At 41.2% G+C, this 26526-nt stretch overlaps 4 protein-coding genes across 4 annotated transcripts in view; 3 read left to right on the forward strand and 1 right to left on the reverse strand.

The window, feature by feature from the left end:
- prss1 (serine protease 1) overlaps positions 1 to 4025 on the reverse strand; it is a 4611-nt gene extending 586 nt beyond the window's left edge. The window contains exons 1-3 of the mRNA XM_010787945.1: positions 3951 to 4025; positions 2400 to 2454; positions 2129 to 2285 (exon numbers count right to left, since the gene is read on the reverse strand). Of these exons, the coding sequence (XP_010786247.1) occupies positions 2129 to 2285; positions 2400 to 2442 (200 nt within the window). The 5' untranslated portion in view covers positions 2443 to 2454; positions 3951 to 4025. The remainder of the gene's footprint in view (positions 1 to 2128; positions 2286 to 2399; positions 2455 to 3950) is intronic.
- On the forward strand, positions 4011 to 7779 carry LOC104960007 (RNA polymerase II degradation factor 1). The gene is made up of 4 exons (XM_010787936.1): positions 4011 to 4099; positions 4381 to 5088; positions 5499 to 5924; positions 6007 to 7779. Exons 2-4 carry the CDS (start codon positions 4833 to 4835, stop codon positions 6870 to 6872), a joined length of 1548 nt encoding a protein of 515 aa, XP_010786238.1. The 5' UTR covers positions 4011 to 4099; positions 4381 to 4832; the 3' UTR covers positions 6873 to 7779.
- Positions 7780 to 8018: 239 nt separating this feature from the next.
- Positions 8019 to 14097, forward strand: LOC104960008 (uncharacterized). The gene is made up of 2 exons (XM_010787937.1): positions 8019 to 8448; positions 9273 to 14097. Exons 1-2 carry the CDS (start codon positions 8079 to 8081, stop codon positions 12794 to 12796), a joined length of 3894 nt encoding a protein of 1297 aa, XP_010786239.1. The 5' UTR covers positions 8019 to 8078; the 3' UTR covers positions 12797 to 14097.
- Positions 14098 to 14604: 507 nt separating this feature from the next.
- Positions 14605 to 26526, forward strand: part of znf576.1 (zinc finger protein 576, tandem duplicate 1) — a 21159-nt gene continuing 9237 nt past the window's right edge. Inside the window, exons 1-4 of the mRNA XM_010787947.1 lie at positions 14605 to 14975; positions 16311 to 17885; positions 22610 to 23920; positions 25250 to 25756. Coding sequence (XP_010786249.1) covers positions 14864 to 14975; positions 16311 to 17885; positions 22610 to 23920; positions 25250 to 25756 — 3505 coding nt within the window. The 5' untranslated portion in view covers positions 14605 to 14863. The remainder of the gene's footprint in view (positions 14976 to 16310; positions 17886 to 22609; positions 23921 to 25249; positions 25757 to 26526) is intronic.

Below are 26526 nucleotides of genomic sequence, written 5' to 3' on the forward strand. Positions count from 1 at the left end.
GATAAATAACCTATCTTGGATTTTTCAAAGAATTAGGACGTAAATGTACCTGGGAAGCGTAAAAATTACGTGAGAAAATACAGAAAATGAAACTACAATATCATTACACATAGTGACCAACAACCTCCTTCGAATCTGACATTCTAAATTGTAACGGTTTGAATGCGACATCGATAAAAAACGTTGTATAAATGTGGAAACTTAACATTAGTAATTTCCACGTTTACATTGTATGAATGTTACGGAAACTTGGGACGGAGAGGGCGTATGTCGGCGCCGTGCCACCGCAGAACCACTCGTGTTGAGTAACGGGCAGTACTCCCGTGACTCGTGCAAGTACGCGGTTCGGAGATCGGTTCAGTAGGCAGGGGGTCGATGTTTGTCAGCGTTGACTGTTACTGTAGTACCCGACTCACAGCGTTCCGGGACGTCGTGGGGGCGGAGGGACTTGTCGAGCAGGCGTTGGGCACAGGGACGGAGAGAGTCGACGACGGGTCGAGACCGGTTGGGCGGGGCGACGACTAGAGACCCTACGACCGTTCGTGTCGCCGAGGACCTTCAGTCATTTGACCAACATTGACGTCACGTGTGGACTTCGTGTCAAAGACGATGTACAAACGTCATACTTCGGTGGTGTAGCATATAGTTAGAGACCAAGGAGAGATCCCTGTTGATTGGAAGGACTAGCATGACTCCGCACGAACCTACGGGGGTAGACTGCGCTGTCGTGACGTCCAGGCGGATGGGGACCTGTTCTTAGTGGGAGGGGTGTGTAGAAGGAGACACGCCTAAGGAACTCGCCTCCGTTCCTGAGGAAAGGGTCCGATGCTCTGTGTCAATGTCAAAGGATTTTCGGTTGTGTCGTTTGAAGTCTAGTCGACACGAGTGTACCAACAGGAAAGAGGAGACGCACGAGAGCTCCCTCTGAGGGACCTCCGGGGGCACCACACGTTGCCAGGTCGACCGTCCCGTTCACCACAGGACCCCAATACGACGCCGGCTCTCCTTGTTCGGGCCTCACATGCGGTTGCCAGACGTTGATGTTGAGCCCGGAGCCGCTAAGCGTTGGGTACAGCGAGGCGTTTGATTTCAGTGAAGTGTCAGTAAGTAACATTTCAGTGCGTTTCGACATATAGCGGGGAACATTATCGTGTAGTGTTGTGGATGGGCCGGGCGCCCTGCCGCGCGCGACTGCCGGTTGCGCTAATAAGAAGGGTCTGAGACGCTTAGAATAAGCCGTCTTCATATGTATGTGAAAGACGAGGGTTGAGTAGATGCAAATGTCCTTACAACGGCGGCTTTGTTTAGACACGAACTAAACAATTGTTTGCATGTCTAGAAATCTGATGTGTCCATTATTTATATTGACTTAAACTCGGAAACGATATGGGGAAAATAGATTATAGAGACCTATAAGTCTAGGATACCTTCAGAATAAAATATTTCGCAAGATGTAAACCTGGGTTTCATCCTTTGTACTAGTGTATCTACTATGTTTTTTAATGGGGAGGAATAAGTCAAAAATTGCTGATTGCGATAGTGCGTAGGTGTGTGGTATATGGTGCCTCATAGAACCTTTGTGTAAAACTTGTTCTAAAGTTACTGGAATATGTATGTTTTAGTTTAGACTATAAGTTCGTCCTGTTTAGTAAAAAAAAGTTTCCGTGCATGTTTTTTACTTACGAATTGTGTTAGAGGAAGACGGTCCAGCAGTTGTACACACAAAAAGCTCATTTGTATGAAAAATCTTATAACTCGTTGTGAGTAGTAAAGTCGAAGTTATTATTAATGGTTCAGGTATGTTTGTTACCGTTTTTGTTCCTTTTTTTTGAAAAGGATGCAGTTAACTATTACTTTTTACACCACTGCTCAATTTGCCTATATAAGTGAAAGTTGACAATTATGTAATGACGATTCTCCACCAGGACAACCTCTTGTCCAATAATGTAATACATAGGGAAATAAGAATAGTTCATCCTATACATTAAGAAATATATGGGATAAACACATGTACAAATGAACAGTTGAATATAAAGAGGCATGTATGCATTTGAAAAAAAAAAAAGAAGGTTTGCAGCAGCTTTCTATTGTAAAGTTAGGCAATCCTTTTTCAAATGTGTGCCCTTACGACTTGTAGCAGTGAGCAGCAGACAGCACCCAGGTGCTGGAGATCAGGGAGGCTCCACAGAAGTGGTAGCCAGAGTTCAGAGAGACCTGGTACTGCACAGAGTTCTTTCTGCACTCGTAGCCGCCAACAATCTTGTCATCCTCAATGGGAGCAGCATCTGAAACATAAACCGTGAAAAACTATTTAAAGAGCCTAAATCACACTTCTTAAAATTACACAAACAAAATAAATTGAATTTAAAAGATTATAAACACAATATGCAAGAACTTACAGGCTGCAGCGAGCAAGGCGAGGAGAATAAAGTACTTCATCATGTACTGATGAGTCTACACACCACGGGAGCAGATGCAGTGGGTTTATATAATGTACAGCTACAGGCAGACCACTCTTTATCTTACTCGCTCATGGATTTTTCCATGTACCTTGCACAATGATTAAACATTATCCCACCTGGGAAACAGCAGCATGGTCAAAGAGAAAAACACCTAGAATTTCATGTCATCATTTTTCCAGTTAACAGATACGGATACATATGCAACACTCAACCTTGCTAGCTTTATATTACAACTATGTATTATATTTTGGTAGTAATGCACATGTTGTACAAAGCCTGTATTACTATAGGTGGAGGGGACACATAATAAACAAAAAAATGTTTCATGTTTAGCGCCAGAGTCCATACATTTTTCAAAAATAATATAGTTTTTATATTTTTTATTATCACATTTTATTTTTAATAATTGTATTAACTATTATTCAATAATTGCATTGACATTAGATATAACCAGTGATTATCAGGGTGATTTTCCACTATGCAAATCTACAAGCTTTTGCATTATTAGTAATTTTGTGGCGAATAATCAAAAAAATAAAATTGATATTGCTTGCAGAGGTGGAAGAAGAACTCAGATCTTGTACTTAAGTAAAAGTAGAAGTCTCAGAGTGTAGGAATATTCTGTTACAACTAAAAGTCCTGTAATTCAAATGTTACTCAAGTAAAAGTAGAAAAATATTGGCATCAAAATATACTTAAAGTACCAAAAGTAAAAGTACTCATTATGCAAATTGTTCCATTTCAGAATAATGTATCTCATATATTTTGATTATCATTATTGATGCATTAAAGTGTTATCAAAGCTAGTAAAGTAGCAGCTAGTTTTAATGACTTTGTATACTACAGGGTAGCTTGTGAATTTACTCCAGGTGGAACTAAAGTCTTATTTAAGTGTTGATTATATTTCATATCAATCATTAATCCAAGTCTGCAACTAACTAAAGGTAATACATAGATGTAGTGGAGTAAAAGTACACTATTTACTTCTGAATTGTATTGGATTAGAAGTACAAAGTAGCAAAAGATTAAAATACTCAAGTAAATTGTTTCAAAATTATACTGAGTAAATGTACTCAGTTACTCCCAACCTCTGATTGCTTGTTTGAAGTAAATATGTCTATGGTTTATTGCACTTATTGGAAGTCGCTTTGGATAAAAGCTCAACTAAATGCTATGTAATGTAATGTAATTATTTATGTGAACCTTTAATTATGTATGTATACACACATGGATATTTCTAATATATCCATTAGAAATAAAGTGAAATGTGGTTTTCTATTGGCCTATTTCATTTTATGTTGGTGTACTTTTCCAAAAACTCTAAATAGCCGCTTTGAAAATCTAAAATGTTTGTCCATTTAGGTATTTTCAAAATAAAATAAAAATATCAGTGACATTAAGCATGACCATTTTACGTGTTTTTCTAGATACAATAATACATGTGAAATACAATAGGTACAACAATAATCATTCATATTCAGATTAAACCTTTCTCTCCGACCTGATTGGTCCTGAACATCGGCCCCACCGTGACGTCCAAAATAAGCGACTGTCTTCGGTTTGTGTATCGGTTGCTGAGCTAACAGCTGCACCAAGTGTATTTTGATTGTGTTTTGCCTCCCATGTGCAGTCATGAGGTAAGGATCACAACAGCGCGGGCTGTCATGTCATGTCTGCTCGCTGCTCGCTGCGTGTTCAGGCTACAGCTTTACATTTAAACTGTGTTTCCCTGTTAGCTAGCAGCTAGCATTGCAAGATCAGCACCTAATGTATGCGGAATGCGCAACCATTGCGGATGTGGTGCAGAAAAAAATGCGCATCGATGCGACAGAATAAAGACGTCAACTTCAGTGATACAAAACTGTTTTAAAATGCTTCACAGTTGTAAGCAGTGTTATGTTTTGTTGTTGCATTTCAGCTCTGGGGGATATTCTCTGCCTTGAAGGAACACTGTATGACAGCTGGACTTATAGATGTAGCTCTTAGCCTGCTTTAGGTGTTTTTACACCGTCTATATGTTCTTAGTGACATATCACTATAAATAAAGATGATATGGGAATTGGATTTAAGTGGCTGCAGCTAGCCATAAAAGTCTCTTGACTCTTAGTAAACAATATGATTGTATTTCAATCAAGCTGCAACAATGACTTGATTGATTTGAAGAATACTGTTACAAATAACACTTTAACTCTTTATTTCCCTAAGAAATTAGCTAAAGACAAATCCTTATTATCTGATGCAGTATACTGAAGAGTTGCAATGTCTTCAGCAGTAGGCTTAGTAACACATTGAACTTGTGTTAATGGAGCAACAGCTGCCAGTGTCAGAATTGGCCCACCAGTCAGTTCTGCTGTAAATCAGGTCTGACCCATGACTGAGTACTACGAGGAGGGGGGGCTGCTGTACGAGCAATCACCTCCCATGCACATCAAAGTGGAGTCTCCGGAGGGACCCTTTGGAGGGGGAGCCTCAGAAAACGGCTTCCCCAGGGAGGATGATGACTCCGAGGGCAGCTGTGACCAGAGCAGTGGCTTGCCTGGAGGACTCCCCTTCAACGTGGTAGTGGTGCATCCCAACATCATGGCACCCGGCATGTCCTCAGACGACCTCTTGTCTATTGAACAAAGTAAGCCTGAGATTAAGAACTTTATTGGAAGCTGGATTTCATGTTTCCTTGCAATATGTGTACATTTCTGCAGAGCATGTGGTTCTTATTGACCATAGTTAACACTAAAGGCTTTTTCAGCAGTATATTAAAGCACAGGCCAAGATACAAAGTAATACACACTATCTATGTAAACAGCCACGGCATTTTAAACATTTAGATCCGACATTATCACTGAAAGAAGATTGGATAAATATTTACGTTTATGCTCCATATCTTTCCAAAAGTAGTAATATAAGAGTGAATTTGGCCTAGCCAAGTGGAAATAAGGCTGACACTGTTAAAGCACATGTCTCTTCTTCACATTCATCTTCACTTGAAACTTTTTTCTTTCCCTTTTGGGCTGTCCTCTCACCATTTTTTCTTAACAGACAGAGCTATGTCAGCTGCGCTGGCTGCTGGTGGTGCAGGAAAAAGAAAGAGTCGTTTCAGTGGAGCAGAGCTGGAGGTGTTGGTGTCAGAAGTCACTCGGTGTGAAGGGGAGCTCTTTGGTCCTGCAGGGAGACTCCGGCGGCGGGAGAGAGAGCGCATCTGGGCAGGCATCCTAGAGAGAGTCAACGCCGTGTCCAGAGTCCCACGCACACTTCGAGAGGTGAAGAAGCGCTGGGACGACCTAAAGAGACGCAACGGAGGCCGGCTGGCTGATGCCCGGCACCGCACCTGTTACCTGCCATCCAGCAGAGGAGCTTCGATGCTTGGCCGTCCTTCACAGTCTAGCCCCAGGCTTCAGCATGCCCGGCAAAAGCAAAGCACCAGACCAAAGCCCAGTTTCCCATGCTTCCCTGACTCTGATACAGGTGAAATATGAGTATTTTTCTTTGAAGTTTCTCGAGATGCAACTAACATCTACTCAGGTCTAATTAAAATATTTCTTTGCAGGTGTTGGTGGCGAAGGGTCAGAGAGAGATGCTTTGGACAAAGACGAAGACAATCCTGAGCGTGACAAAGAGATGGGAGAATCTGAGTGTGAACCAGTAGAGAACAGCATGGAAGAAAAGTTGGGATTAGGGCTTGGTCTGGGCATTGGACCCCCACCTCCTTCAGAACGATGGCTGCCTCCTTCCCCCCTCTACAGTGCTCCTTTCCTCAATGGCAGCCCCCAGCCCAGTAGTCCTCAGCCATCACTCGGAGCACAGCAGGGGCCTCTTGAAGAACCTCCGCGCAGCTCCTGGCTTGAAGATGAGCTTCGAGGGTTAGGGGAGGCAGCAATTCAACTGGGAAATAGGGTAGAGAAGAGCCTGCTGGAGTTTGGGGAAGGTTTCCGACAGGACATCAGAACACTTGTTGCTTCACAAGAGACACTAGCAGGCAGTCTACAACAAAACAATGTCCTCTTGCAAAGGCTTTTAGGAGTGCTTGAGGCCCAGCAGCAGCCACAACAACATCGTGTTCAACAAGCACACCAGACGCAAACATCGCAACAGCCCTTACAGCCACAGGCCGCTCAGCAGCTACAACACACAGAACCACCGCAGCCTCAACAACAGCGGATTGAAGCACCACTGCAAACACAACATCAGCAGCAGCCACTGGTGGTACAACAACAGCAGCAAACGCAAATACAGCAGCAGCCACAAGTCCCCCAGCAACCAAATAATCAGACAACTGTGGCTGTAGTTCCTGCATCATCCTCCCCTGAAGAACTTGGCACTTTTCCTTTGGAAGCACCCACAAACACAAACAGAAGTGTGCAGAGGCCCCGGCGAGGAAGAGCTGTTGATCACAGGCGCAGAAGACGGCGCTGATGAGAAAGCATTTAGAAACTCAAAGTGGACATCATGCATAGTTGGTGTTACAAAAATGTGACAAGATGTCAGGCTCTTTTTCTATTGACTGTATCTCTGTAAAAAATATAATATATGAGTTTTACGTCCCACTTCAAATCCATCTTGCACTTAAGTTTGTCTTCAGAGAGGACTGAAATCCATAAGAAAATAACACGTGATAATATGGTGGCCTTAATCATTAGCTTGGTTCTTGAGAATATGATGAAAGACTTCCTGAAAAACAGCAGCTCTTTGGGTTGACATTTTCCTTCATGAGACTGAAAAACCAGACAAGATATACTATAGGATCTGATGCTTATTATGCATGTCACTGCACATGCTTTGCAGCCGAACTGACACTCTTACTAGTTTAGCACTGTCTCAATTCTCCTGATTCACTAACTACATTGTCATAGAGTACTTGTAATCTGCAGTTGCCATATATGGTAGTCAAACAGCTATTGTACTTACCTGCTAATGTATGCTTTTGCTTTTTAACAGTTCACTGGAAAATAATGTATTTTCCAGCTTTGATTGGACAATAAACTTAGACTGTGTTCTGTTTTGTGTGTTTCGAGACAACAGTGTTACATTAAGTCTATCACATTTTTGGTTAAAAACTGAAATACCTTCCGGCATAAACATCACAGTAGGCATCAGACTTTAACTCGTATGTTTCTGGTGGAATATAAGAGCATACATAAGTGTGTACGGGATATTTATTCTATTCTTGCATGCAGTACGATGAATGTGTTTGTAGATAGTCGCAAAGAAACAGCATATGGCCATCATCTACGTAGTTTTGCACAATAAATATATTTTGTAGATAGTGACTGTTCCAATGAAATGTAACTAAACTTTAATAAAAGTCAGACTTGGACTTCAAAATAAATCCAGCTGATCACTTGTGGATTTGTGATTATAGCATATAAAAAAAAAGTGTATTTAATGTTGAAGTTTATTTATGTTGTTACGAAGGTGTTTACTGTGTATAACATCAAAGACGGCAGTAGTAGAAAACGGAAATTATAAACTTAAAGTTTCTAATTATATTTTAAGAAATGACGAAGCACAGATGGTTGTCAATAATGGGTCTTTTATTTTGAAAATGTCAACCGGAAGTGTCATTACTTTTTCATGCTGGCTACATGCATGATCCTGGATAAGGGGGTGCATGGGTGAAACATGGCCGACCCATCGGAGTCTCCCAAACGACCGAAATCCCCTGCGGAGGAGGTGGACACATCTGGGGGGAAGACCGAGGCCGAGGAGACGGGATGCAGCTCAAATCCAATGGATGAAGAGACACACAATGATCCCACAGAGAGCCCCGACACTGAGCAGAGACCCAGCGTGGGGAGAGACGGTAGTGCCCGCCATCCTGAGGTTAGTGTCGAGTCCGGGGCTGGAGCCGGAAAAAAGACATGTAATCCAGCAGAGCAGGCGGAAAAAATGGCCGAGGCTCGTGTAAACGACCACCCGTTTTACGACTGGTCCGAAACGGAAGACGGCGATGCAGAGGAGAAAACACACATGGATGCAGATGATAATTGTGGTATGCTCAATATTTGTTAATGTTTTTTAACTGTTAGCTTTAGCCTGCAGGCTAACGTGATCGCTCACTGCCGCTTCAACTATGCTATGTTAATTACCATAACAAAATATGCTAGCATCCTGCTAAATAAGATGTGATTTGTTTAGATGGATAGCTGTGTTGGTTGCATGCAATTTGTGAGTTCAGCTACAGATATGTTGTTTACTTTTTATCTTTTCACACTTTTTCACACATACACTTTGTTGTATTTATTCATTTGTTTTATTCCACTTGGGGCAATTATTATAAAACAAATTTGGTCACAGGTTTTTTTTTGTAGCCCATATTGGAAAGGAGTAGGGATGCTCCGATCGATCGGTCACCGATCAAGATCGGCCGATACTCACTTTCTACCGATCGATCGGTGCTCTCTAAACATGCCGATTGCGAGAGCCGATCGCATATGACGTAAAATACATGACAAAATGGCTTCACCGGTCTGGCATTATTTTAAGGTGTCGAAAAAGACAGTAAAATAGCGGTGTGTGAAGCAGAAATCCTGCAGCTGAGCGGAGCGAATGTGAATAATGTACATAATTTGAATGTAATAATTAAGTAGATTGTTGTTTGTGGAAGCTCCAGTGAATGAGCCCCATCAACAGAGTTTATAACATCACTTTAAATGGAAGATTTAAAGTGATGTTTAAATCTTCCATTTAGGCCCCGCCCACTCCATCGGATCGGCGATCGGTATCGGCCGATAATGATTGGCGATCCAAACTTGGCGATCAGAGCATCCCTAGAAAGGAGCGTCATCAATTTGTATTGTGTTTTTTCTCTTGCAGACCCCAAAAATGTACCAGAGAGTGATGGAGGGGTGCAGCAAGATACACATGTTGATGATAATATTAAAAAGGATGCAACTGAGGAGAAAACACCCCATCCTGATGAGAAGAGCCAAGAGAAGCGACTGACTGAGAAACCTGTGGAAGAAGTTATCAAGAGAGTGGGTGTAATTGAAGAAGATGAAGAGGCAGACCAAGAAGATAGTGCTAATTTGACAGTTAAACCCAAAAAGGGCCGTTTGGAGTGCAAAGAGTGTGGCAAGAGGTTCACCCGGCGCGAGACCTTCAACCTTCACCGTCACTTTCACGCACATGAAGATGAGCTCACTCCACTCACCTGTAAAGAATGCGGCCTTACCTTTCAGCACCGCAGCAGCCTCATCAAACACAAAATTGAACACAAAGAGAAGGAGGAACAGCTTGCTTCTCCAAAAAAGGAGGAGGGTACATTTAAATGTGCAGAATGTGAGAAGGTGTTCTCCACAGTGGATAAGCTGAGGGACCACAACTGCTGCAATACAGCTGAAAAACCTTTCCGCTGCCCCCTGTGCCGCCAAGAGTTCCAGCTAAAGATGGCGGTCACCAAGCACATGGTGCTCCACTCCTGTGATAGCATCTATACATGCCAAGAGTGCAGCCTAACCTTCCCAGACAGCATGGCACTGCGCTACCACAAGCGATCTCACACCGGCTTGAAACCCTATGAATGCCCAGAATGCGGCTTGGTTTTTAAACACTACTCTGTCATGGAAGATCACCGCCGCAAGCATACGGATAACGCACGCTCTCACTTGTGCAACATCTGCGGCAAGACTTTCAAGTACAGCAGCCTCCTCCATCAACATCAGTTTCTGCACACAGGCCAGAAGCCCTTCCGCTGCCCTGAATGTGGTAAAACATTTGCCTTTGCACAAAACATGAAGGCACACTGCCGCCAGCACAGACTGCACCAAACCAACTCCTCAACTGAGCAGCCCAGCAAGCCGGCGTCCACACAGGAGGCAGGCAGAGGGCCGGGTAAAGAGAACAAACACCAGAGCGAGGAACAAAAAGACACATTCAACTGTCCCCTCTGTCCCCTGACATACCTAATACCAGCTGACTTGAGAGCCCACATGCTTATTCACGAAGCTGAGTATGAAACACTGGAGAGAACCCCCAGACCCCCAAATGGGAAAAGCAACCATTGGGACATAGGATACACCTGTCCCCACTGCCCAAGCATTTTTCGTGAGGAAGCCAGTTTAGATCGTCATATTAGGAGTGGACACAATTCTGTAGCTAAATATTTAGAAAAGGCGGCAACACCGCCTCAAATTCAATATACTCCATTAAGCAGTGATAATGTACAGGGGAAAAAGGAAAGTGATGGCGTAATCAATAAGTTCAAGTGTTTAGAGTGTGGAAGAACCTTCCGCCACTCCTCAGTGTTAGAGCTGCATATTCGCGTACATTCCAAGGACAGGCCTTACAAGTGCAGAGTGTGTGACAAGGGCTTTAGATTTAGTAGCTACTTACAGCAACATCTCATCATCCATACAGGCAATAAGCCATACACATGTCCAGACTGTGGAAAGAAATTTGCTTTCCATCAGAACATGAAAACGCATCAAAAGCTGCATCAGGAAAAACCGTTCCGCTGCACCAGCTGCCGCAAAGGCTACAGCGACGTGACCCAACTGCAGCATCATATGTTATCACACAATGGTGACAAACCTCACAAGTGTAACCAGTGCGACAAGAGCTTTGCGTTAGCCTATCTGCTCCGGGATCACATTAACACACACACAGGGCAGAGACCTCATCGATGTGATGAGTGTCACAAAACTTTTTCTTGGCTTAGTAGCCTGCTAGTACACCAAAAGATCCATTCTCGCAAACGCCAGGGTTTGAACCAGTATAATTCTTTCCCGATGGGCGCTAGGATTAGAGGCAGGGGTAGCAGGGGGAGGAGAGGGGGGAGGCCCATAATGGGCTGGTCCCAACCAGTGGGGAGCTCTGGGCCTCAGCTGTCTCCGTATTCAGTTTCTGCACTGAGCGATGCCGAGTTGCACAGAAGGGTGGTCCAGCCACAGCAGTCGATGCTCTCGTCACACATGGATGTACAAAAGGAGCTGTGGCTACCAGAGCTACACCCACAACCAGTGCAGTGGAAGGTGGATGGCGGAGAGGTAATGCCCGTACCACAGCAGCAACACGCAGCACCTCAGCAGAACCAGTTTGACAGCCAATCAAATCAGGGTCAGCAGCAGCACCATCAGAGAGGTCCAGGCTGGCCAGATTGCCCTTTGATAACTCAGTCAGGCCCCACATCTGCTCTGAGCTCAGAGTCATCTCACATGAAGGACAGTGCACCTGCTATTGTCAGCTCCCACATGGTAGCTGTGCCAAAAAAATCCAGCCCTTCCACAGTGAGTGAGATAGAGCAGCAAAGGCTGCCCAAGCCTGTTATTTGGAGTAGCCCGCCCACCTCCACAGTGCTGGCTTCCACAAGCTCTCTGCAACATGGTTTTTCTACTCCATTGTCTTTCTTAGACAGCAGGGCTCTGTGGAGCCTCAGACCTGCTCTTCTGGCAAATTCACAAAGCTCTCCAAATAAGCTGGGTCAAGAGCTTCAACTTCCACGATGGGCAGGTGTCCCAGTGTCAATACAAAAGGAGCCATCCACACATACTAAAAAAGAGGACACTAGGGTGTGGGACCTAATTAATCCTCAAGTTATACCGTCGACTGTTATTCATCCAGAGAAGCCATGGAACGGCTGTGAGCTACCAAAGCAGTGGGTTTCAGGCTTACCAGGTGTCTCCACCTCAGCTCAGATAGACCAAAACAGTGCTATGCCAATTTCAACTCCTGTTTCCCACGGGGTAGGTAGCACCTTGTGGGACTTGCAGACACCACCAGGAATTCCAAAGACTATAAACCCTGAAAAATTAGTAAATGCTCAAGATTTTCAGCTGCAGCAAAAGCAGGTGTCATCCGCCTGGCCCAGTGTGCAGAGTCAGACAACGACACAAACGGTTCCGCTCTCTATTCAATACGAGCCTCATCGTTTTGGCCAGGGGTTGGGAACGCATGTATGGGGCTTCCAAAGTAATCAAACGCTGCTCACTGGGCAACTTAAACCAGGGACTGGACAGGAGCTGCAGCAACAGCCAATGGTAACAGCCACTCAAATAATCATAAATCAGCCTTCTCCTTTTTTCTCAGCTCCCCTTGCTCCGCTCCCTCCTCTCGCTCTGCCTGGCCCACACCCTCTTCATTCTGTCGCAGTTGGCTCACTCTCAAGACCTCCACACCCAAATATATTCTTTGCACCACAGGCCGTAATGAGCGAGAGGCCACACATGCCACAGACCCTGCCCCTACCTCAGCTTTCCCAACGGACAGAAACTCACAAACTTGGCTCCCGTTTGCCTTTTGCCCAAGAACGGCTTCTCCAGTGCATGATATGCGGGTGCTCTCTTCCCCGGGAGCTGGATCTACAAATGCATTACATGCAACATGCACAAGGAGAAATTTGACCGTTCTATACTACCAACAATTCTTAGTTTGTTTTATAATTTTCATTTAGTGGAACCTCATTTATTTCACCATTTGTGTTGATTTGCTAATTGAGTGGATGGGCATTAGAAGAAAACAAGCTAGTGAAGCAAGTGAAACTTGACTTAGTATGCACACTGAAATCACGGTGAAATACTTTTAGCTCCAATTAAGCCTGAACAGTGTTGTCTGTGATATAGGGTGTATACTAGTGCCATTTCAATTAGTTTCACTGTCTTTATACATTTGTTATTCAAATAGTTAACTGGCTTAAACAACTTCTGAGGGTAGCAGATAAATGAGGTTCTACAGTCAACATTTCATTTGTTGCCAATGATCTTTAGATTTAGATAATATTAGTACTTTTAAGGCTCTATTCATATGCCTGAACCATTTGAACTGTGTTTCTTCATGTACAGTATACTGTGTGCCTTTTTATGAGTACAGTCTGCATGTCTATTGTCTTGGTATTTTAGGCCTAGTTTGTGCTTAAGGTAGACTCAGCAATGTAACCTCACTCTGAAAACACAGAGGAACTCTTTCTCATAGTAAAAAGAAATGTAGACATTTTGCTTCTGAGGAGGAGAGGATTGTGTTGATGGCTGTGTCCAAATATCACAAAAGTTAAGTTTTCATCATGACCATTTGTTAAAGTGATGATTGGGAAAAGACAGAAAAATGTGTCATTAAACAAATATTGATAAAACTGTTGTCAGGTAGTGACATTATTAAATCAAACTTGAATTTGTGTGACTTTTGTCATTAATATTTATCACAATGACAACAAAAAATTACGCTGACAAATACAATGTGTATTTTGCTCTGTGCAATCAGGCCAGTCGAATTCATGACTGATGTTCTTTATAATTAGACTACTGTTAACTGTTGAATACCATGTAATGTGTATTTCTGACCAGAATGACTATTTCAGATTGGAATACAACCTAAGTCCACTTTTGAGTACAATGCAATTAATTTTGTGAATTATGATATCATTCCATAACTATAGATTTAGCTGATTACAGAATTCCCCCTCTGTTGTGAAAATGGGCATTTGAGTAGGTTTGGTGGCCCAAAAAGTAAATCTTCATTACTACTGTATAATAAATACAGTCCATTTGTACAAAAAATAAAACCTGTTCCTGTTTTTCTTAACATTCAATGTCTTACGTTCAAAAACATGTCCCCTTCTACCTCTATCCACTGTTTTAGCATGGAAATAATTAAAATGTTCCCATGATGTCTACATATTGTATTAAATAAAACCTGCCTTTGACTACAATATTGTGATGTGCACTATTTCTCAGGGTTAAGATACAGCATTTCAACATCCATTTTAGAGAGGATTCATGAATACAAATTCATTTTAATTATGGTTTGGAAAGATTTCATGTTCTGCACACATTTTCTTTTTCTTCAGCTATAGGTAAAGATACCTAACATAATTAGCTTTTTAAGGTTTTGTATAATTTTTATTTTGTAAACAAAAGTACAGAAAGGGTAAATTATGGTAAATCTATTCCACATTTCCTGTACAAAATTAATAAATCAGATAGGACTAGAAACCCTAAAAAACAATAGGCCTATTACTAATTCGTAAAATAATGAGGGAATGCAACGTTTCTTAACTCTATATTTATCCTATTTATTGTTGGCAATAAATAGGAAAAACATATATAGGTATATATGCTAATAATTTCAACGTTTTATATTAGTGTGTTGGGGTGAACATTATTTTGTAGATTTTACATTCAGACTTTCTGCGCTTTCACAAAACCAACGAAGAAGAATCCATTTCCGCCGAGCGATGCATGTGCGATGTGTGAAAAACAGCTAGTTGTTCACCATCCCTCACTAAAAACATCACATGCTGCTGCCTTGTTATGTGGTAGATTAGTATATGAGTTGTATTCTTTATTTTTCACCTCAGTTCTGCGCCGATTCATTTCTAACAATAGCAACAAACACATTCAAAACAACTGTGGAGCTGTTAAGCTAACGAGCACTAGCAAGAGGAAGCTAGCACTAACACACGGAAACACTCCAAGATGGACGAAGCTGCTGCAGAGATCAGAGAGGACGGAGCTGAAAACAAGACCCACGATGGAGACACCACATCTGAAAACAACGTTGATCCATCGGCTGAGGACACCGCAGATGGTGAGTCGGCTTTAGCTGTCAGTTAGCTTAACGTGGTTAGCATGATCAACACACCACTATTGTGTTTAGGCGTGGTGACCTCCTACCCAAACTTCACCACAGGGACAGGAACATAGAGACTGGGCGGAAGAACTGCGAATAACGATACTAACGAACCATTAACAATAAGCATGTTACATTAACTTCAATTGTCGGAGATGCACCCTCTGGCCTGTTTTATATTTCATTATTTATGGAGCTCACTTCTGTTTATATTGAAAACCCAAGCGACCGTCCTAAAACAAGCTGATGTAAAGGTGTTGTCAGTATGTAAATCTGGTTTTATTTAGAATCATATAAGAAATGCATAAATAGCAGTAGTAGTGTTGTGAAAGAAAAGGCTAACCGTAGCTTGTGACCACGCCAAGCTGGGAAACCTTAGATATGAAAGCTTACAAGTAATTATTATTGTTTTGTTTTATGACCCGTAAACGGTTAAACACATTGAAATATTATCTTCTGAAATCTGATGACATCAAGCACAGTATAGTCATCTATTTCGGCCTGAAATTAACACACCTCCTACAGAAGCACTGCATCATGAGGCTTAACTATACACTGAGCTTGATAGTGGATCTTATATATACATATGTAATCTTTTTTGGTTTCATCATAACCTAAATACCCTAATGTGATGTTTCTGAGAGACAAAGCAAGGAACTTAAATATCTCCATGAAAGCTGCCTCCTCTCTGAAGGCTTTTCATTGAACATCATTTCTTCCTTTGGGGTTGTTCCAAGTGCCTACATTCCTATATGCTCAGCCAAATGCACAGATGTAGAATTCAGAAATTAATCGATAGGGTGGGAGATTTTTGTTTTAACTTATAATAGCAATGTGATAAAAAAAATATGTTTACTGTTCTTTAAAAGGGAACAATAGGAGTTGTGTCACTCAAAACGTATCTTTGTATTTCAAAAACATGACTGTCGATTTAGATATTATCAGTATTTTTAAAGTAAATTGGTAATGATTGCCAAAATATTTACTACAATTGCAGTCCGATTTACACTTAAGCATTTGCGGAACCCTTGGTGATGCACCACAATGTATTGAAATGTGGCGATTTGTAACATTTTGCTATTTAAAATGCAAAACTGCAGCAACCCTTTTTAAATAACTGAACTTCACAGAGGTCATTTGGCTTTAGCACCGAATGTATTAGCCCCTCTGTAAACTTTAATCACACTTTAAAATAAAGATATGATTTGCACCTGTGTTTTTGTTATTTTTGTCTTTCTTTCTCTGGAAACAGTAGGTGGCTTTGACCTCCTCTTTTCCCCTTTCTATTTTTAGGGGTTGGGGTTTTCTGCTGTCGGGATTGTGGAGAAGCCTTCAGAGAGGAGGCAGCTTTCTTGGAGCATCGCCATCAGCACCCACAAGAAAGTGTGCATTTAGACAAACAGTTGGATGGTTTACATGATGCAGAAAGGGACAATGAAACAACTAATTTCTGTACTATATGTTCACTAGCATTTGTGGAACCAAGTGAATTAACATCGCATATGGAAAAGTGCCATGGTGAAACCTTGCAAAAGGAGTCTGGCATTCAAATAACTTCTGGGATAACAAAGCAACACACCTATGAATGTGCAGAATGTGGGAAATGTTACTTTGTGATCGGACACTTCCTCAACCATCAGCGCTCACACAGACAAGCCTCCAAATCAGTTTTTCATGATCTTGAACATTTGAAAAAGAAGTCATTTCAATGCGAGTCTTGTGGGCGGAATTATTCTCGAGCTTCAGCTCTCGATGCACACCGTCGTTGTCATGAAGGAAAATTAGTCAAGTCACGAAACAAGAATTCAGCAGAAGCATTTCACACTGAAGAGTCAATCGTTGAAGCCAAGCCCAGTGAAAGCCAGACTCCTGAGGTTACTCCTGAAAAAACCTTTAAGTGTTCATGTGGTAAAGCTTTTACTGCCATGATGCGCCTTAAAACACATCAACGATTTAGCCGCAACAGTCTATGCTCTCCTGAAGACATGAAAGAAAAACCTAAGAAAAGCTGCAATGAGTTTTACTGTGATGAGTGTAAAAAGGCTTTCACTGGACATATTGCCCTCTTTAACCATCAGCGATGGCATGCCAATCACTCTGATGATTCTGCGGAAAGGTTTCCATGTGAGGAATGTGGCAAAGTATTTATGACACTAACATTCTACTACAGGCATCAGCGCACGGCGCATAGTGAGGAGACCCCAGCAAAGTCGTTTCTTCACCAAGTCTGTCAGCTGCAGAAAAAGGCATTTGAATGTAAAGATTGTGGACTAAAGTTTTCAAGGGCTTCAGCACTTCATTCCCATCAGCTTAATCACACGGATGTTTATGGAGAAACAGAGAAGGAGTCTCATGTGAGTACCTCTCTGCTACCTCAACAGAAAACTTTGGATAACGAAAGAAAAGAGAATAAGCAAGAAGAAGTGACATCAGAAAATGTGCTTCCTATAAGTGTGGTTGAAGAAGACTCGCATGCAAATGAGAGTGATGAAGACTTGGACAGTTACGACCCTGGGGACTTTATTGTTCAGGTGATCAGTGCAAGTGAATCTGAGGATGAGGCCGCCCAAGACACGAATCCTGATCTTGAGCTGCTGTGTGAATCGGATCAGGAAAATAAAAATGAAGGCGACACTGGAGTTTCCCCCAGTAGTCTTGTTTTAAAACCAGAGATGGATTTGAAAATTGTAGAAATTGACTTTGAGCAAACTGATGAACAATGTGCACTGATAGCGAAAGAAGCCGAGAATAAAACGACAGAAGAAAGATTTGATTGCCCCGAGTGTTATCGCTGGTTTTCTAGTGCTTCATCACTGCGCGTTCACAGAATGTGGCATGGCGTTCGTAAGAGAAAACAGCAGAATCCAGGTCAGTCTGTGGCAGTTCACACATGTGACACATGTGGCCACGAATCGAATAGCTATGCAGCGCACTGCAGTCACATTCAACAACACAAAAATCCTAAAAGAAACAGTGATGGTGAATCAGAAGGATTAGAGACGAAAAATCTTGTGTGCAATGAGTGTGGTAAAAGCTTCTCACGTTTGTCTGCTTTAGTCTCTCATCAGCTGCATCATCCCAAAAGAAAACCATATCAATGCCCAGATTGCATGATGTCTTATTCTTATGCAGCTAGTTTTGTTAACCATGTGAAAAACTGCTCGGCACAAAAGAAGGGGAATATTTTGGTCAGTAAAAAAGAATACAATCCAAAAAAGACCCTTTTAGGCCCAAAGATTTATCATTGTGAACAGTGCGGTAAGGGGTTTTGGTCTTTAGGAGCTTATTCCCACCACAAGCAAAGTCAGACTGAGTGTACAGATTTAAGGCTTAGAAAAGGTGCCCCCGGATCTCTGCACTCTGTTAATGGACACCAACGGCCCAAGGTTGCATGTCCAGTTTGTGGTAGAAAGTTCCGTCACAAGGGCATTATGGCATTGCACATGCGAAAACATGAAAACGGAAATCACAAATGTGAACTGTGCAACAGGTCGTTCCGTCTTTTTTCCAGCCTTCTCAGACACCAGGTTGTGCATAGTGAGTTACTCCCACCACCCATTAAGTCTTTTCAGCATCAGGTAGAGCAGTTGAAAAAGAACACATACAGCTGTCCTGACTGCGGGAAGCTGTTTTCCCGGGCCAAAGCACTTCAGTTTCACATGAAAAGCCATGGGTACGAAACTGGTCACTCGCCATCATCGCCAAGATCCACTGTCACGCTGGAGGACCTGCAGTGTGCGACATGCCTCGCACATTTTAACAACAAAGCTTCTTTGCGGGCTCATCGCAAACTTTGCATTAAAAGAGAAAGTCAAGTAGTTGATTTTAAGACAGAACCCTCAGAAAATGAATATACTCAAAAGGACAGTATGGATGTTAGCACACAGGGGAGCTCTGAGCAAATAACACTACATACTGAAATAAAGCAGGAACAAGAGAGTGTGCAACCAATGTTAGAAAATCAAACGGGTGAAGGCAAATCAGGCAACTCAAGCACAACACATTTAAAATATAAATGCAAAAAGTGTGACAGAAGCTTTTCAGTGGCTGGAGCTTTGAATTTTCATAAAATGATTCATGCTGATGATGACAAATCTGAAGCAAAAGCAAAAATGGCTGTGTCTGTAATGCTTAAAAAACCTAAAGAGGAAGAGCCAAGTAAAGGAAATTTTCACTGCTCAGAATGTGGGAGGAGGTTCATGTCTAACTCGGCCCTCGGCTCCCACAGAAGATGGCACAAAGAAAAGAAATTAACACGGTCCTTGCTAAAAGATGATGAATTTAAATCTGCTAAAAGCAAATCAGAGGATGGACCTTTTCAGTGCCAAAAATGTGGCAAACAGTTTTTTGACCGTCGTGTTCTCCAGCGTCACAAGATGTTTAACCCTCTGTGTCAAACAAAAACGGAGCCAGAGCTCGATTCAAACCAAAGCGTTGAGAGTCATAGCAGACTGAACGAATCTACATTTGTATGTCTAGAATGTAACACAACATTTGAGCAACAATTTCTTCTAGCTGCCCACTATGAAAATGAGCATAACACACTGGAAACTACCGACCATGCCGAAGACGGGCTCGCCATGGTTGAACAGGAACCAAAACAGGTTGATGTAAACTTCAATCGGAGTGAGTTAATGTCATCAATATCGAAGCCAAAAGCTCACCAGTGCCCCACCTGCTCTATGACTTTTGCTAAGGCAAGAGGTCTGCACGCTCACAAATGGCAGGCCCATTCCAAAAGGACAAAAAGTAAAAATAAGATCATTTTGAATATAAAAAACAATGCCTCAAGCAGTGAAGTCAAACAGACAGAACAAATTAGTAATGTTGACAAAGAAATGAAGAAAACTAGAGCAGCCCCCCCACTTGTAAAATATGTTTCCTGCCTTGACTGTGGGAAGCAGTGCAGTTCTACAGAGGCCCTGTTTGACCATAAGAAAGTGTGCCACGAGATAAAGGAAGAGAAGATCCAAACACCTGAAACCGTAGCCGATGTTTCCCCACCACTAAGCCGTCTATCAGAGCATATGACAAAATGCCTATTCAAGTGTGATAAGTGTGGGAAAGCTTTCCAAACAGAGGAACACCTGGAGACCCATAAGACCAAGGCAAAGAGCCACCCTATTTGTTGCGCCCTGTGCTGCATCGGATTTTGGTCTGAGAATCAGCTGCAGCAACACCTCGCCTGGCACGATGAAGTCCGTTGTCGTCTACCCAACGAGGTTCGGTATAGGATTGGCGCTGCTCTGTCCTCAAAGCCTTTAAAAGCCAACGTCCCCTCTGCTGACACAAGGGCAACGTCCTGTTCATCAGAGAACCAGTCACAAAAAAGCCATAAGTGCCAACATTGTGGCAAAGCCTTTCTTTCACCAACTGCATTACAAAAACACGAAACACAGCACTGTAACAACGACTCGTATCATTGCTCCATTTGCCCCAGGACCTTCAGTGAAATACAGGACCTTATCGATCATCACCAGGAATGTATTGGTGATTACAAAAGGCAGAATGATGCTCCCGCTGCCGTCTCCTCAGTAGATGCTGATAGCCTTACTTGCCTTGAATGTGGAACTACTTTCTGTCAAGAAACTGATTTGCACAAGCACTACATGGAGCATGCCCATGGAGTGTACTATACTGTACAACCTGAAAAGGACTGAAGTGAAAACACTGTAGATTGTTTTGGAGGATGCCAAACTACTTAAATATGTTCAACTGCATAATTATAAGATAGAAATGTGTTTAGGCTAAGTAGAAAGTAGGCATCTCCTTTTTGTTTGTTGACTATTTTAAATTCTTTATATAAAAAAAAAAAATGTATTTTCTTTTCAGGCATCAGTTACACTGGATTGGTAACTGTGCAAATGTTTCAAAAACAACCTCTTTATATAAATTATGTTGTAATGTCAGAATTATTTTGAGCCACCGGTTGATTTGTTCCGTTATGATTTGTATTGTCAAGAGTTGAACCGTGGTTATTTTTTTGGTGAAAATTGACTTGAGTATGGTAGTTTATATCTAGATATATAACAAAAGGATTGGAAACATATATGCATGTACATGTTTGTCATCAATCTGAACAGTGCGGCTGACTCGCTACATATTTTCAAAGATTATGAATTTAAATATTTCTGCACAACTAAGATATACTGAATTTGCTTGTGTCCTTCAAATACCTGAGGTACAGGTTATCACAACCATTAACTACCAAAAAACACATTTAAATTTCAAATAATTCTAAGTTATGTACAAAACGTTTAGCATTAATTGATGTAGAAGCTCCCATGCTCTTTCTTTTTCAGTATTGTGTTTCTCTGTTGTGGATATACTATTCCTTATGTAAACTAAAATAGTGCTTGAGTTCATATAGGATAGTTGTTAGTTTAGTGTGCCACTTAAAAAGTATTTGGATTATAGAAAATGTTACTTTGTTTTATTAATTTATGAAAAACGTTTTTTTCTTAGATGACCATTATACTTGTTTAACTTGCTGTTTCCAAATAATAATAAAAAAAGAGCTCTAAAAAAGTTACAAAATAAAAGTTACAAAAATATTTGAGACGTGTAACGTGAATTACTGGGTTGTGTGATTCATATAGCTTTATTTTTGTTAATCTAAATGTTTGTGGAATTGTTTAGTTTGTTTCTTCTGTTTTGTGATTGCTACTCTTTTTTTGACTAAGCACTGGGCGTGCTATGTGTAATATTACAATTTTACATTTCAAAACCTAACTATTCACTAGAAACTGGTCATTTCAAAACCTGGTTTGTATGTCACATGTTCGTTTTTAGTCATTAACAACTGAAGAACATCGGTCTTGACATCAGACATTGAATCATTTCATACAGAGAACATTATGGATATAGTTTCCAGCAGAACATTTATATAATTTTTTGGTGTTAAATAATAGTAAAGTTAATTGATGCATTATAAACCTAAAAAAACATTTAATTTGACAATAAGTGGTGCTTTTTTACTTAATGTCTTCAAGTTTTTAATTCAAAATGAATGTTTGAAATTATTCTTTTTTTGTATTAATTGAAAACTAATTTACTAATTTCTGATCATAACTATCACATTGCTTTCCTGTTTTCATATTTATAATTTAATTTGTAAAAAATGTATTTGGACATTTTCAAAGAAGTCTTAATTTCAATGCATATTGAAGAAATGTGCCACCCAGAAATAAGTCTGAGCAGCTGTGGTATACTTATTTGAGTGGCGCTCTCCAGGCTCCATAGATGGGTCACGGATAGTCTCCTTATTTTACAGACAAGCTCAACAAGGCTAAACATTGTATTTGTTTCACTTGACGAAGAGGAGAGCCACATCTCAGTCTTGTAAGTTTGAGCTGCTTCAGTTAAACTTTGGTCACTTTAACAGTAACGCTTTTTTTCTGTTACGAAACATCAAAATGTCAGCTTGAAAATCATCGATTTAAAAAAAAATTATTAATCAAATCTGAAGATATATGCTAGTTTGCTTTATATACTATACAACAACTTAATGAGTTTATTTAGAATTGAGAAATTATAATTCATGACATTTTATTTGTATTTGTTAAATTAATTGCTCCTTTTTTCTTTTCTAGTTAAACAGGACAGCATTTCATGTGAGGAATGTGGACTGAAGTTTACACAATGGGACATCTACCAGACCCACCTGCACCAACATGCCCTGGAAGAGGGAGAGGAGGAGGAAGAAGAGGAGGAGGAAGAGGCCCAGATGGGAGACGACATGAGTCCTGTGTCAGAACTGGATTCAGTGAGAGGAGTCGATGGAAAAAGCCGAGATGTAGACATTAGTGGTGAAGCAGATGAGTGTGACACAAGCAGTTTATTGCAGATACAACCCACAGGATTTACAGAAGATGTGCGGGACGCCGGAACAAAGGAGCAATTTGGGAAATATCATACTTGCTTAGTCTGTGGGAAGGTTTATACATATATGGTTTCATACCAGAAACACCTACAGCTGCATGAAAACCTGCTACCTACAACTAGAAGTCCACCAAGTGTCCCTAATTTAGATGAGCATCAGTGTCCGGACTGTGGGATGTCGTTTACCAGGCGAGCTCGGCTTCTTGGTCACATGAGAGTCCACAGGCCATCCAAATCAAAACCTCCCAGATGTGATCAGTGTAGCATAGATTTCAGGTCGATAAAGTCATGGATGAATCATGTCGTCCTCCATAGAAAGAAACCGTTTTGGTGTTTAAGTTGTGCCAAAGGCTTTAAAAATGAAGATTCTCTAGATAAACACATGAGCAGTCACACTCTGATGAAACATACGTGCCATATTTGCCACGAGAGTTTCCACGTATCAAAACAGCTCAGGATCCACTACAAAACCCACAGTGGAGCTAAACCTTACCAGTGCACATTCTGCGGGGCAAGCTTCTTCAAACGTGTAAATCTACTTTTGCACCGAAAAAAGCATCTAAGAGCTTATGCTGGGTTCAACGGGATGCTTCGAGGTTCCAGGAAGCGAAGAAATAAATGGAGGAACAATTATCTGGCTAGTGTCAAAGAGGAGCCAGAAATTGATACATACGTGGAGCAAAATGAAACTCAACAGCCTTGTGAGTCTGGGGATCATGGGAGCTCTGAAGAGTCCGATTGTGGGGAGCCCTTACATCACTTCAAGTTTTCAAAACCACCAGGGTCTGCTCGGTCTGGTCCACATGACAAATGGAAATCAGAACCTGTACAGCCCCCAACAGGACAGGAGCTGGCTGAGAGTGAATCACCAGAAAACAACATGTACAGAGAACATAAGTATTGGGAGTGGGAATGTGTTGAATGTGATATGGGCTTTGATGAAGTGGCAAAACTGCATTTACATTATGTAAAGCATGCTACTGGGGAGCTGCCGATACCACACGATGATGTTGAAGATATTTAGGGTTGAAGGCTCACATAAGCATTTTTTTTCTTACTTTGTCGACCATTTATTTTTGCATTTCTTACAGTTTAAAGAAATATGGTGAAGAAACAAATTGTTAGCAATTGTTGATAAATGAACTTGTAGAATTGATACTTATTATCTAGTGTGCTGAGAATGATTTTAACTCTAACCCACTGTTACATTTAAATATTTATAATGTCCCTGGGGAGATGATAAGGAGTTTCTACAACAGATTAACTCTTAGTGTCTGATGCTATGAGATTGTACTACAGTTTTTGAATGCATGATTTTGACATGTAAACTGAGATGAAACAAAGTGTTGCAAAAGCAAAGCTACTTCCCCTTTCCTTCTTAACCCCAAATAAAATGAAATGCATTCAACATGTGTGTGTTAGTGTGTATGTGCTTTTGGATAATACCATTTGTGTGTGTGTGTGTGTGTGTGTGTGTGTACACACAGTATTATAGGAACAGCAGAACAAAGGTACGTGTGCAGGACTTCTGTACATAACATTTAAGCATCTCAAACTAGAAAAATAAAACTGAACAGAAAAGTGAAATATGTACATAGTTGAGGTATTAGATGTAAGCAGCAGAGTGGGCGTAGGACTCCTGCATGAGTGGCGGACTGAGTGTGGTAAAAAACTACAATTCCCATGATTCCTCTGCGACCCTTTCAGGAGTGACGTCACGTTGTCTGCAGGTCTGTTGGCTTTGTGCAGAGCGACGCAGAGATGTTTGGGCGGACGAGAACGCATAGGTAATCTAAATCTACACCCTCCTGCATTCATACAGCTATACGGGATATTATCATGGGATACGTAGAAAGTGACTACATATTTAGCTTCTTTGGAGCTGTTTCGGGTCGGAAACGCTAACATTTCCAACGTATTCTCCATGTATATTAGTGAAAAATAATAAGCTAACTGCGCTACTATTATCTGCGTAACTGTATGTTCAAGAATAATATCTATTTTTCAAGCACTTTACACATACACGATTCATACAAATAAGAGTGTACAATGTAGCTTATAAACTAGCATTTAACGGCTGCCCTACATCGTCTTTCTTTTGTAATACACATGTTTTAAACCCATTCATTCCCTGGTCCTCCAGCTGGCGCATTGTACATCACAAAGGTCCCTTACTGCTTTTAGAACAAATCAAATAGTGGATAGAATCATTTGTTATAAAGCAGGTTTTACTACTACTAAAACATTGTTGGTATCTTGTGTGAGTCTCAGTGTATGTGTTGGTTTATCTGTGTAATTAACAGTCATGGTTTCATAGGAACACATGAATTGCTACACTTGCTTTTGAGAAGCCAAAGAGCAGGGAGCCATGCAGAGTACGACCCAGTCACCTAGCGGGCCAAACCCTGGGGCCACAGCAACACAGGAGCCACCACTGGACACCGAGACTGAAGCTCAGCCAGCACAGAGTGATTCAGATGAGCAAAAAGAGAAGGATGAACCAGCAGCTCCTGTTATGACTGAAACTGTAACGCCCCAGGAAAATGGGACAGAGGTGCAAACAGCAGAAACACCTGCAAACCTGCCAGTCACTCAGGTAGTGGAGAATGAGCCTGCTGTCCAGCCACAGACAGAGCCCTCAGTTAACAGTGCAGGGGTCGAGACTGACTCAGCTTCAAAGCCAAGCGTCCCCTCAGAACTGGTACCCGACACAAATGCAAAATCTAAGTGTGATGAGAAAAAGGCAAAGAAAACGGATAAAGGTGTTCGTGAGCCTAGGAAATATATTCCTTCCAAGAAGGCCATGGTGGATCCTCTGAAGATGGACATGTCCAAACAGCCGGTTATACCCCTTACATGTGAGTGTTTTAACTTTTATTGTGTTGTTCACATCTTTCTGAACAAGGCATTAATGGGAGACCTGTTTGTTGTTTGATTATTAAATAAGGACCACTCACTGCTTACTAATTTAAATATAAAAGCCACATTTTGTAGTTGGGAGGTATCGTGCTTTCTCATATCCCAGCTAACATTGTGTTATAACGGTTCACATGATAAATAGAAACTGATTTTCTACAGTGGAATGTTGAAAGCTGTGGTTTTACGTTAAATAGCTAAATACTGTACAAATGTCTACAGAAGTTAGTTACACAATAACATTAATATGTATTTCAAAGTCCGTTTCAGATAGTAATACAAGATAGTATTCTTTAAATGCTTTCAAGTTTTGCTTTACCATACTACCAAAACATCTGGTTTGGTTAACCTGTGTAATAAACAATTTATGGTGTCAAAAGCAGTCAAACAAAACACTGAATATTAGAGCCAGACCAATATTTTATTTTAGAATATTTCATTGCTTATTTGATCAATTTTGGTTTTCAAGTTTTTTTATCATGTCTTTTATACATAAACATGTGTCCCCACTGTGGAAAGAGATTCTGAAAGTTTCAGCAAAAAAGATTCTCTCTCTTTTTGTCCTGATCCATTTATGTAAAAAACTCTGAAAATGAGCCGATCAGATTTTGGCCACTTAATGATGTCATAACGATCTTTTGGCTTGTGTAACCATTAGCCAATCACCAACCAAGGTAACCCCCCCCCCTAACCTTATCACCTAAATCTCCTC

Source organism: Notothenia coriiceps, unplaced genomic scaffold, assembly GCF_000735185.1.
Source record: "Notothenia coriiceps isolate Sejong01 unplaced genomic scaffold, NC01 NC01_scaffold00031492, whole genome shotgun sequence".
In the NCBI taxonomy this organism is placed as follows: Eukaryota; Metazoa; Chordata; class Actinopteri; order Perciformes; family Nototheniidae; genus Notothenia; species Notothenia coriiceps.

Excerpts from the sequence above, each read along its gene's own strand:
- LOC104960007 (XM_010787936.1), top strand. The coding sequence starts at position 4,833 with ATGACTGAGTACTACGAGGAGGGGGGGCTGCTGTACGAGCAATCACCT. Across the intron at positions 5,089-5,498 it reads CCTCTTGTCTATTGAACAAA|ACAGAGCTATGTCAGCTGCG; the intron begins GTAAGCCTGAGA and ends TTTTCTTAACAG. Across the intron at positions 5,925-6,006 it reads CTTCCCTGACTCTGATACAG|GTGTTGGTGGCGAAGGGTCA; the intron begins GTGAAATATGAG and ends ATTTCTTTGCAG.
- LOC104960008 (XM_010787937.1), top strand. The coding sequence starts at position 8,079 with ATGGCCGACCCATCGGAGTCTCCCAAACGACCGAAATCCCCTGCGGAG. Across the intron at positions 8,449-9,272 it reads GGATGCAGATGATAATTGTG|ACCCCAAAAATGTACCAGAG; the intron begins GTATGCTCAATA and ends TTTCTCTTGCAG.